This window comes from Emydura macquarii, unplaced genomic scaffold (assembly GCF_026122565.2).
Source record: "Emydura macquarii macquarii isolate MOO-44397 ecotype Brisbane River unplaced genomic scaffold, CSIRO-AGI_Emac_v2 contig_2013, whole genome shotgun sequence".
NCBI classification, from domain to species: domain Eukaryota; kingdom Metazoa; phylum Chordata; order Testudines; family Chelidae; genus Emydura; species Emydura macquarii.
This window is the reverse complement of record NW_027132150.1, coordinates 17,341-27,288: the sequence shown is the minus strand read 5'-3', so window position 1 is coordinate 27,288 and position 9,948 is coordinate 17,341. Positions and strand designations below refer to the sequence as shown.

Below are 9,948 nucleotides of genomic sequence, written 5' to 3'. Positions count from 1 at the left end.
AGACAGAGTTTAATCGCACTCAGAGCCCTAGCTTAGAGCCGGGGCAGCTGTGAGCTTGGGGCCCTGGGAGGCAGGCAGATCTCTTGGTGGGCGAGTGGGAGATACATGCAGTGTTTCTGAGGAACCCTGACTCAATCTGTCCCCTTCTCCTTTCACAGGGCAGCGAGGCGAAACCCCATCCCTTCTCACTGGAGCTCAGCTTCGTTTTAACCCCCTCCCCCTCCCCACACATGCACACCTCCCAATTTTATAGAACCATTTTAACGGTGTCCCCGTGGCCTAGCGCTCCCTGCGCCAAACTGGAGCTGGATTTAAGGTGTAATTTTTAAAGTCTCTCTCTCTATTTTTTCTGCAGCAGCTGGGGTAGATGAGGAGCCTTTTCACACCTCATGAGCTCACCTCTCTCGGGTATTTTTAGAGTGAAATGATGATGTGCAGAGGGCTGTGATTGTCTCCTATGGAGAGCTCTCCCCAGGCGGTTCTGTGGTAACCGTGACTGGAACAGAGAGAGGGAGAGAACAGAAATGATCATTGCTGACTTGACCTTTTGGCACCTCCCGTTTTTCTAATCTGGGCTATTTTTATTTTTGTTTTTTTACAGTGAGATTTTTTTGATCTTCAGCTACAGTAAGTTATTCCAATTTTTTTTTCCATTTTTCCTGCCTTTCCACTGATTTCCTTTTTATTGTTATTGCTAGTTACTATTACTATTATACTACTATAATGCTGATGAGTTGACTATGCTGATATGTTGCTGATGGTGATGATAATGACACTGCTGATTTTTAACCGGATGAAATCGAGTTTTTCTGAGTGTTCCTGACTGTGGAAGGTTTTTAAATTTTTAAAGTGGATTGATCACGCTAACTCTTTTTTCCCCCCCTGACTGCCTGACTGTTGAGAGCGGGACCTGGTTTCTCCTGAACTGTTTTAGAACGTCTCTGGAAGTCTGTATTTTTTTTATTTTTTTTATTTTTTATTTTTTATTTTTAATCTTTCATTTGTACCATTTTTAAACTGTTGCTGCGATATGATGTCTGTGGTGCTGATCGCCCCTGATAGCGATGGCCCTTCCCCAAACAGCCCCCTCCTTCTGTGACCCCCCCAAACCCTCCTCCTGCTCTTCCTCTACGCCGTCCTTCCCTCACAAACAACCCACCACAACGATACGGACACCCAGCCTGGAGCAGGAGCGGCAGCTGGTGGTACCACGTGCGGCGCAGATACAAACCCATCCTGGGCCATGGTAAGAGGTGTGAGGGCCAACAGGTTTTATTGCAAGCTTCAGCAGCCAGAACTAAAGCCCTGCTGTGGAGGAGGCGCTCTGTTCTTGTCGGTGGTTGGTGTGTGAGGAAGCAGCAGGGGGTGGAACCACCTGTGGGGATGGAGCATGCTGACCGTACCACTCTGGGCCTAGAGTCCTCGTCAGGCTCCTGCTGATGCATGACAATCCTGACCTGCAGCCCCCATGGCAGTGGTGCCATGTTAATTGTATGGTCCCTGAGCTGCTGGTATGTGCTCAGTCTGGCCTGTCGAATTGTGGGTGTGTTAACCTCAGCAGCCCTCAAGGCTTTGATCTTTTGGGGCGTGTGCGTGCACGTGTGAACAATCTTACCTGCAGCCGAGTTGAGTGTAAAGGGGGAATCTCATCCTGAGAGATGAGAGAATTCCCAGGTAGTCTTCAGACCTCTGCTGCCTTCCCCTCCAAGTCCCTTGCAGCTCCATGAAAGAACATCCCCTCCATCAGAGACAAGTGGAAACGAAGCTGTGCTCCATCTGTCATGAAGTATGGCCCCTGTGCTGTTCCTTGCCTCATGCTGATGATGCACAGTGCTTATACACTGTCCTGTGCCCATTCTATCCTGTGCCTGTCCTTGTCCATCCATCCTCCTGTCTCCATCAGACAGGGTGAGTCATTGCTCTTTCATTAAAGGTTTTTGTCTGTAGCGGGGCTGGGAAGGCATGCACAGAAGGTTGGGGATGGAGAGCGCTTGGTGAAGTGCTTGGGCCTGAGGTGAGCCCCCGTGTTCCTGGGTGATCCGGGGGAGGTCACGCTGTATTCTTGGTCTGAGTTGCTGCATATGGAGCACAAGGCAGGAGCTGCACGAAGAGTGTCCAGGCCCTCACCAGCCACAATATGGAAATGAACCACAGGACAAAAAAGTCAGGGGATCCACATCAGCCAAGACAGGGCTTCTTGTTCCCATCCAGCCTGTCTGCTTCTCAGAGAGATTGAGGCGGCCCTTCATAGAGGGGAGAAAATGAAGGGTTACACAACAACGGATGGTAGATCGGACCCTGCTCTTTGCAGTTTCGCTACAGAACCAAGGGGAGAGTTAATGAAATGGAGAGGCAGCTAGTGTGATGCTGCTAAAAGAAATAGTTTAATGCAATGGACGCTTAGCCACTGGAACTCACCATCACATCATGTCCTTAAAGGGCTTTGCAGAATTTGGGCCGATTGGGCACATGCGCATCTGGCATTTCATTAGCCGGGGTTACGGCTGGGACAGTCAAAGGTGTACTGAGGGAGGCTATTGACCATGTCCCAAACTCCTAGGCTTCTTTTGGAAATCCCAGCCTAAAACCAAGTGTGCAAGGGGTCTAAGCTTTCTTCCTTCAGACACTGGACTGACCCCAACTGAGGGAGTTGTGGGGCAAACTGCCTGCTGCGGGGTTTCTTAGCCCTTCTGTGGTGGTGGCTGCTGTTGGGATTCTGGGCCAGATGGAGCGCTAGGTTGACGGTTTGGCACTGGCTGTATTCCTGGGTCAGGAAAAATGGGAAAACTTAACCTCTAGGAACTAGGCGAGTGCCTCTGGGCTGGGGTGTTGGGCCTCTCCTCTGTAGGCAGGTATTAGTCTCTTCTGGGGCTTGTATACCAAGTACTATAGATGCTGAGCATGAGGGCAAGACTCAGCTGCCAGACACTTGGGAAAGAATTCTCTCTAGTAACTCAGCCCTCTCCACCTAGTGTCCCATTTCTGACCATTGGGGATATTTGCTTATAGCAGTCACAGATGGGCCTTTTGCCATTGTAGGCAATCTCATCATTTCATCCCCTCCATAAACTTGTAATGCTCAGACTTGAAACAAGTTAGCTTGTTTTGGCCCCACTGCTCCCCTTGGCAGGCTCTTCCAGAATTTCACTCCTGTGATAGTTAGAAACCTTCATCTCATTTCAACTCTAAACTTGTTGATACCCAGTTTATGTCCATTTGTTCTTGTGCTAGCATTGGCCCTTAACTAAAATAACTCCTATCCCTCTGATGTATTTATAGCGAGCAATCATCTCCCCCCAGCCTTCACTTTGTTAGGCTAAACGAGGCAAGCTCCTTAAGTCTCCCCGCATAAAGTAGGTTCTCCATTCCTCTGATCATCTTAGCAGGCCTTCTCTACACCTGTTCCAGTTTGAATTCCGCTTTCTGAAACATGGGACACCAGAATTACACACAGTATTCCAGATGAGCTCTCACAAGTGCCTTGTACAATGGTAATTCTTAAAGGGGGTGGTTCTGGTTGTCCCTGGCACTGGATCACTCTGTAGCTGTCCTCTGCTTCCCCAAATCTAACTGTGGGAGTGCTGCGTCACATTGTGACTGGCAGTTCTGGGGTCATGTTGGATCCCAGGGTGGAAGGTGGTGGAGACGGGGCCTGGCTGTGAGAAGCAGGGAGATGGGGATGTGTTCGTTCCTGTGGCTACCCCTCCTCTGACCAGTTCTGCCCACCCCAGCAGGTGTGTGCTGCACGTGAGCCATGGCCAGCAACGTCACCAACAAGACAGACCCGCGCTCCATGAATTCGCGCGTATTCATTGGGAATCTCAACACGCTGGTGGTGAAGAAGTCTGACGTGGAAGCGATCTTCTCCAAGTATGGCAAAATCGTGGGCTGCTCTGTGCACAAGGGCTTTGCCTTCGTGCAGTATGTCAACGAGCGGAATGCCCGTGCTGCCGTCGCCGGAGAGGATGGCCGGATGATCGCAGGCCAGGTTCTAGGTGAGCGCCTCCTGGCTGCATCCCTAATTCAGATCAGACGCCCCTTCTTGCACACCAAGGAGTATTGCGGGGCTAGCATGGGCAGGAATCTAGGTGAGCATCTCCCAGCTGCATCCTTAACCCAGACCAGACAGTTCCTCACCCTCACATACAGGGAAGATGTCAGGAATAGCATTGGCCAGGTCCCAGCTGAGCACCTCCTGTCCCTTAACCCTACCATACCGTACCAAAGAGAATTGCTGGCCAGATCCTTGGCAGCGGTGTCTTCCTGCCCCATCCACGCTCACTGCAGAAGGTAAGCTGATTGCCAGCCAGGTTCTGGGTGAGCTTTACCCAGCACTCCTATCTGGGATAATTGTTGGGCTGTTGAAGTACCATCCTGCATTTCGTGGTCAGAGGAGCTTAGGAGGGAGCAGGAGAAATGTGAACATGGACTAGATGAGGATGGCGAGTTCCAGAGCGTCAGGTTTCTGACACTCTGCAGATCTCTGAGACAAGAGATGCCCCTGCTTCTTCCTGCAGGACTCAGGTTTATCTCAAGCTGTTACAGGCACGGGGTCAGCAGCCAGCCTGTCAAGGGAAATGGGTTGTGATGCTCTAAAGGTCTTGGGCACTGGGGTGTGAATCAGTAGGGTGTCTGCTGGGCAGTCATTATGCAATCTGTCCCTGCCACTGGGTGATGCTGCTTTCCCTGTTGCCAGCGAATGGCTGGGTGACTGACACAAATGGGCCCTGTTGGAAGATGGATACACTCTGCTCATTGCCTGCAGCTGGGAATTTTCTCTGAGCAAACCTTGCCTGTGTCAGTTGCTTTCCCGTTGCCTGGCACCTGTGGTAAATGAGCGCCTGCATGTCTGCTTCCCAACTGCCCACTGTTCCCCACAGCACATTTGGTGGGGCTAGGTGCTGAGTTGTGCAGGAGAGGGACATGGACCATGTTAGCACTTCATGCTGTGAGGTGCACTGGTAGAACTAGCACTCCAGTTGGATCTGATCCAGGAGCTGTCCCCTTTGGGCCTGACCCCAGGCAGTCGAAGCGGCGTTAGTTCCTGATGCTAGTGAGGAGTAGGGCTGTCCACTCAGCATGTGTCTGCTTCTCTCCCAGATATCAACCTGGCAGCTGAGCCGAAGGTGAACCGGGGCAAGGCAGGCGTGAAGCGGTCAGCAGCGGAGATGTACGGGTCAGTAGCTGCACCACCTTCTCCGTCCCCTCTAGTCAGGTCGGGACCCTTATGTTTTTTATATCGCGTTTATGCCCTGCGTGGGCACCTCCTCTCTCTGTCTCTTTCTATCTCCCAGAGGTGGGGAGGGATGTCAGGAGTTGATTGCATGTGAGACTGGGAGTCTCAGGCTGCCTAGGCCCCTGCCCCAAGTGTATGAATTGCTGTGGCTTCCTGGATGTAGAGGTGTGGGGGGCTCTGCCCAGACCCGTCGCAGCTCATCTCACTTGGCACTGGAAAGCAGGCAGGCTGGAGAGACAGGTGCTGGTGGCTTTGCTCAGCAAAGCTATCCCTCCCTCCTGCAGCATGACTCCCAGTTTGTGTATAACCTGCACTGAGAGGCCAGTGAGTCCCTCTGGCAGGGCTGCTGGGTCTTGCCCCCCTCCATGGGGAGCAGGTTTGGTGCAGCAGCACCCCTTTCCCTACTTCCTCAGCAGGGTCCCTCCTCACCTCCTCCTCCTCCACCCTAGGGTGCCTGCCCATCCTGACTGTGTCTCGTGGGCTTTCTCTTCCAGCTCGTCCTTCGACCTGGACTATGACTTCCAGCGGGATTACTACGACAGGTATGTTGTGTCTTTTGTAGGGATGACAGTAAGCTTTAGTACCTCACACAGAATCTCTGTGGGGCAGTGTGTGTGGGTAGCCTGGTTCCTGTGGGGTGGGTGGAGGTCTTGTTGCTTTGGGGTCACCATGGTTTTTCTCCTGCTCCTAGGATGTACAGCTACCCAGCACGTGTTCCCCCACCTCCTCCCATTGCCCGGGCTGTGGTGCCCTCCAAACGCCAGCGTGTCTCTGGCAACACCTCCCGCCGAGGCAAGAGTGGCTTTAACTCCAAGAGTGGTCAGCGAGGATCATCCTCCAAGTCTGGTAAATGTACGTGTCAGACCCATGGGGCTGGGGATGTCCGATGGGATGCAGGTGCCAGACCCATGCTGTTACTAAGTTTCCTTTCTTGCCTGTGCGGGGTCTCAGGGCCCTGCATTCTGGAATCGGGGCTGTACCCTGCTAGGATGGGTCCCAGTGGTAATCAGTCCCCTGTTCTGTTGGGTTTCAGTGAAAGGTGATGACATCCAGACCATTAAGAAGGAGCTGACCCAGATCAAACAGAAAGTGGATTCGCTGCTGGAGAGCCTGGAGAAGATTGAGAAGGATCAAAGTAAACAGACGGGTGAGAGGGGGGTGGAGAAGGGCCTGGGGCTTCCTTGAGGGACCCTTGTCCTTTGGTGTGGAGCCCCAGCCAGAGTGGGAGAATCCCTCCCCCTCTATGGGGTGCGCTTTGCTCAGGGCAGCCTGGGATCCCTGGAGGGGGCTGGACATGAGGCCCTGGGGCAGTGTTTTCCCTGACGCCCACCCTCACCCCTGCAGAGATGAAGAACGAGAAGTCTGAGGAGGAGCAGAGCAGCAGCTCCATGAAGAAGGAGGAGAGCAATGTAAAGATGGAGTCTGAGGCTGGGGCAGATGACTCTGCCGAGGAGGGGGACCTGCTGGATGACGATGATAATGAAGATCGAGGGGATGACCAGGTATGAACCCTGAAGCCAGAGAGAGCCAGGGCAGAGTTGGGTGTCACTGTGGCTAACCCCTTCCTGTCCCCTCTCTCCCAGCTGGAGTCCATCAAGGGTGACGAGAAGGAGGCAGAGGAAGGAGAGGACGACAGAGACAGTGCCAATGGTGAAGATGACTCCTAAGCAGCTGGCGCAGCTCCCCCAGCAAGGCGCCTTCCTGAGATTGAGCCTGTCACCGGCCCCTCCCCAGCCTCCTTCTCACTGCCCACTCCCATGTGTTTATGGTGTCGTGTCTCCTGCCGCACCCCTGGCTCGCCCTGTAGTTCTGTTAAATCCCCTGTAATTTTCCTCTTTTAATTTTGATACCTTTATGATTTAACAATAAAAAAGACGTATGGTTTTTACCTGTTGCATCCACCTGCGTCTGTCACCTGGGGGTACCCGCTGGCCCAGCATATGCACAGGCATCTGCCACAACGGAGGGACGTCCTGGCATAGAGCAGTAGGGGGAAGGGCGCACGGCAGGACCAGGGTGTACCACAAGGCTTTGGTGTGGGATGCATGTCTGCCAGTGCACCAGCAGATAGCCCGTTCCTGGAGCCGAGAGCACAGTTTCTCCACGTGTCGTATGGGCTGGGGCAGTGTCTGCTGGGGTGAGGAGAGGCCCAGATTCTTCTGAGTCCCAGTCACATGGGCTGGATGGGAACTCAAAGGAGGAAATCCTGACTAATGGAAGATGATGCTTGAGTCCCTGTTGGTTACTGAACGTGCACCCGAAAAGCACAGAGGTGGCTGCTGCTTCCAGTTCACAAACTTCCAACAAAGTTTACCCTTGCTAAGGCTAAATACAGGCCTCTGCACCTGTGGGGTGGGAAGGAGGAAAGGGGTCATAAACCTGATTGCTCATCCCCTTTTAAGACTAAAACAGGGAGAACTTAGGTCTGTGTGTGAGGGCTGAGCCACAACAGGTGGGGGTCCAAACTCAGGACTCGCCTGCTGGAAAGTTCACCAAACAAGAGCCCCTCCTCCAGCTCCGAGACTAGTTTATGGCTGGCCCTGTTTTCTGTGGAACAGGCCCTGGACTCTGGGATGCCTCCCCCTAATTAATGTGTCCCTCTTGAGTGAAGATTGGATTTAATTGAGGACAAAGACTTGCAACATGCGTGACTCATGCAGAAACTTTGTGTACTCTTCTAACACACAGGCCTAGCATGCTGAGGGTAGCTGAGGCAATGGCTTGCAGCTGAACTCTGCTAATCCTGAGGGCTTGTGTGATCTGTAGCCATAACTGGCCAGACTTCCGACTCTGGATTTGGCAAACATTCTATCTTCCCTGGAGTCCAGATAAGAATTTGGTTACTGCACCAGGCCTGTCTGTGCAGGTGTTAACTCTTTAACTTCTGCTGTTGTGTGAGATGCCACACTCCACCCCAAGGATCTTTCCAGCCCAAATAATGGAAATACCCTCTTAAAACATAGCATGTCACTGTAGAACTAGGGGAGCCTGGGGCAAATGTCATAGAAGATTAGCCTAGTTTGCATTCCCGACCCTTTGATATCATCATGTGGCCCACTGCAGTACAGTCACCTCCTGCCTGACCTGGTCCTGTTCTTAGAGAGACAAGGTGGGTGAGGTAATATTGTAGGGAACATTCAGATATGGCTTCTGCACATGACTGAGGGAGTAGGGGGAGAGCAATGTGTACTCTCTCGAAGGCTGGTTCCCGGAAGAATGGCCTGTCACCTATTTGCTTTCTCCAGATCATTCATGATTTTAAAAATCTCTATCGTACCCTTCCATAGTCTTCTTTTTTCTGAGGTGAACAGTCCCAATCTTTTTTTAATCTCTCCTCATATGGAGGAAGAAAGATTAAATTTCAACTAACTCTGGTTCCAAGTGCTCGGACAGTGACTCTTCCCAATTCAGCGGTTTGTCTTTATTTTGAAATGTTGGCAGAAATGTGTACAATTTGAATATTTTATTTAATTTAAATTAATAGATGATAGTAAATTTGGCCTCAGGCTAGGTTGTCCATGTTAAATAGGTTTATTTTAAAGAAGTGTTTAATTTAAATATAAAAGTATCCTCCTTGTAATTTTTAATGGACTTTTTTACTCCCTCCTGCCATTGGTGCCTGTGGCCCAGAGGCTGCGTTCTGGCCCTGGCTCCATGGGCATGAAGAGCTGTCTGCTCCAGGCTGTGCACTGGCTCATGAACTATGCATCAGTTCCAGCCCTGAGTCACCAGAGGAACCAGCCCTGAGGGGAACTCTTGAGTGGGCAGCCCATGGCTGCAGCACGCCAGTCGGTCTGGCCATTGAAATGCTCGATGAGGAAACGGATGTGTTGAACGGCTGGGTGCGGCTGAGCCAGTGGTCTGTGAATGGGGGGCCAAGAGCTGTGTGCTGCTGCCGCCGCCGCCTTGCTCCCCGCAGGGCAGCGTCTGGCTGTTTCTGCGCGGACTAGCGCCTATCAAACACCGCAGGAGGAGGAGGGGAGCCAGGCCCGGAGACGCGGGGACCCCCCCTCTCTCCACGGGGGAGGGGAGAAGAGGAGGGGGGGGGTCACCCCGCGTGTGGCGGCAGCTGGGGCCTGCACACAGTGTCCGTCAGCCCCGAGCCGGCCCGGCCCCAGCGCCGTTACCCGGGAGACCGCCGCCGCCGTCACGGGGTCCTTCCGGGCAGCGGCGGGATGAGGTCACGGGGAATGGAGCAATGCATTGTGGGAGAGGGAGCGTTCGCCTGCCGGCCTCTCCCATCAGCCACTGCGCGCCCCGCGGCACCATGGGAGTTGTAGTACTGTCTGAAGGACGCCGGGCTTCCTCCCGCGCTGAGACAATCACGCCGCTCTCCAGCCTGGCTTCCACTAAGGCAACCTCAGCCTCTATCTCCCGGCGGCGACCGCGGCAGGCCGGAAGCGGAAGTTGTCACGACAGGCGGTGCCTTGAGCAGCCGCGCGGCCCATCGGAGAAGTTCGGAGGCGGAGTGGCGCCTCCCTGCCCCTGGGGGGCGCTGGTCTCCGGCGTTGGGGCAGGTGTGCGGACAGCAGGCCGACGCGCGGCTGCCGGCCGGGCCCGGTGCACCACGGGAGTGGCAGTCCTCGCGCCCCCGGTGCACCACGGGAGTGGCAGTCCCGCCTGCCGCGCGCAGTGCACCACGGGAGTTGCAGTCCCCCGCGCCCCGGTGCAAGGAGGCAGCAGCTGCAGCAGTGTGCAGCCCGGGGCTGGGA

At 53.6% G+C, this 9,948-nt stretch overlaps 1 protein-coding gene across 2 annotated transcripts; it reads left to right on the top strand.

The window, feature by feature from the left end:
- Positions 1-653: 653 nt before the first annotated feature.
- Positions 654-7,124, top strand: HNRNPC (heterogeneous nuclear ribonucleoprotein C). Of its 2 annotated transcripts, XM_067558402.1 has the most exons (8): positions 654-1,246; positions 3,732-3,995; positions 5,101-5,215; positions 5,731-5,778; positions 5,928-6,088; positions 6,270-6,383; positions 6,581-6,738; positions 6,820-7,124. In XM_067558402.1, the coding sequence occupies exons 2-8, from the start codon at positions 3,755-3,757 to the stop codon at positions 6,901-6,903; spliced, it is 921 nt and encodes a 306-aa protein (XP_067414503.1). In that variant the 5' UTR covers positions 654-1,246; positions 3,732-3,754; the 3' UTR covers positions 6,904-7,124. The 2 variants fall into 2 exon arrangements, with proteins under 2 accessions (XP_067414503.1, XP_067414502.1); XM_067558401.1 differs by lacking the exons at positions 654-1,246; positions 3,732-3,995; positions 5,101-5,215 and having other exon boundaries at positions 5,507-5,778; positions 6,270-6,371.
- The last annotated feature ends 2,824 nt before the right edge of the window (positions 7,125-9,948 follow it).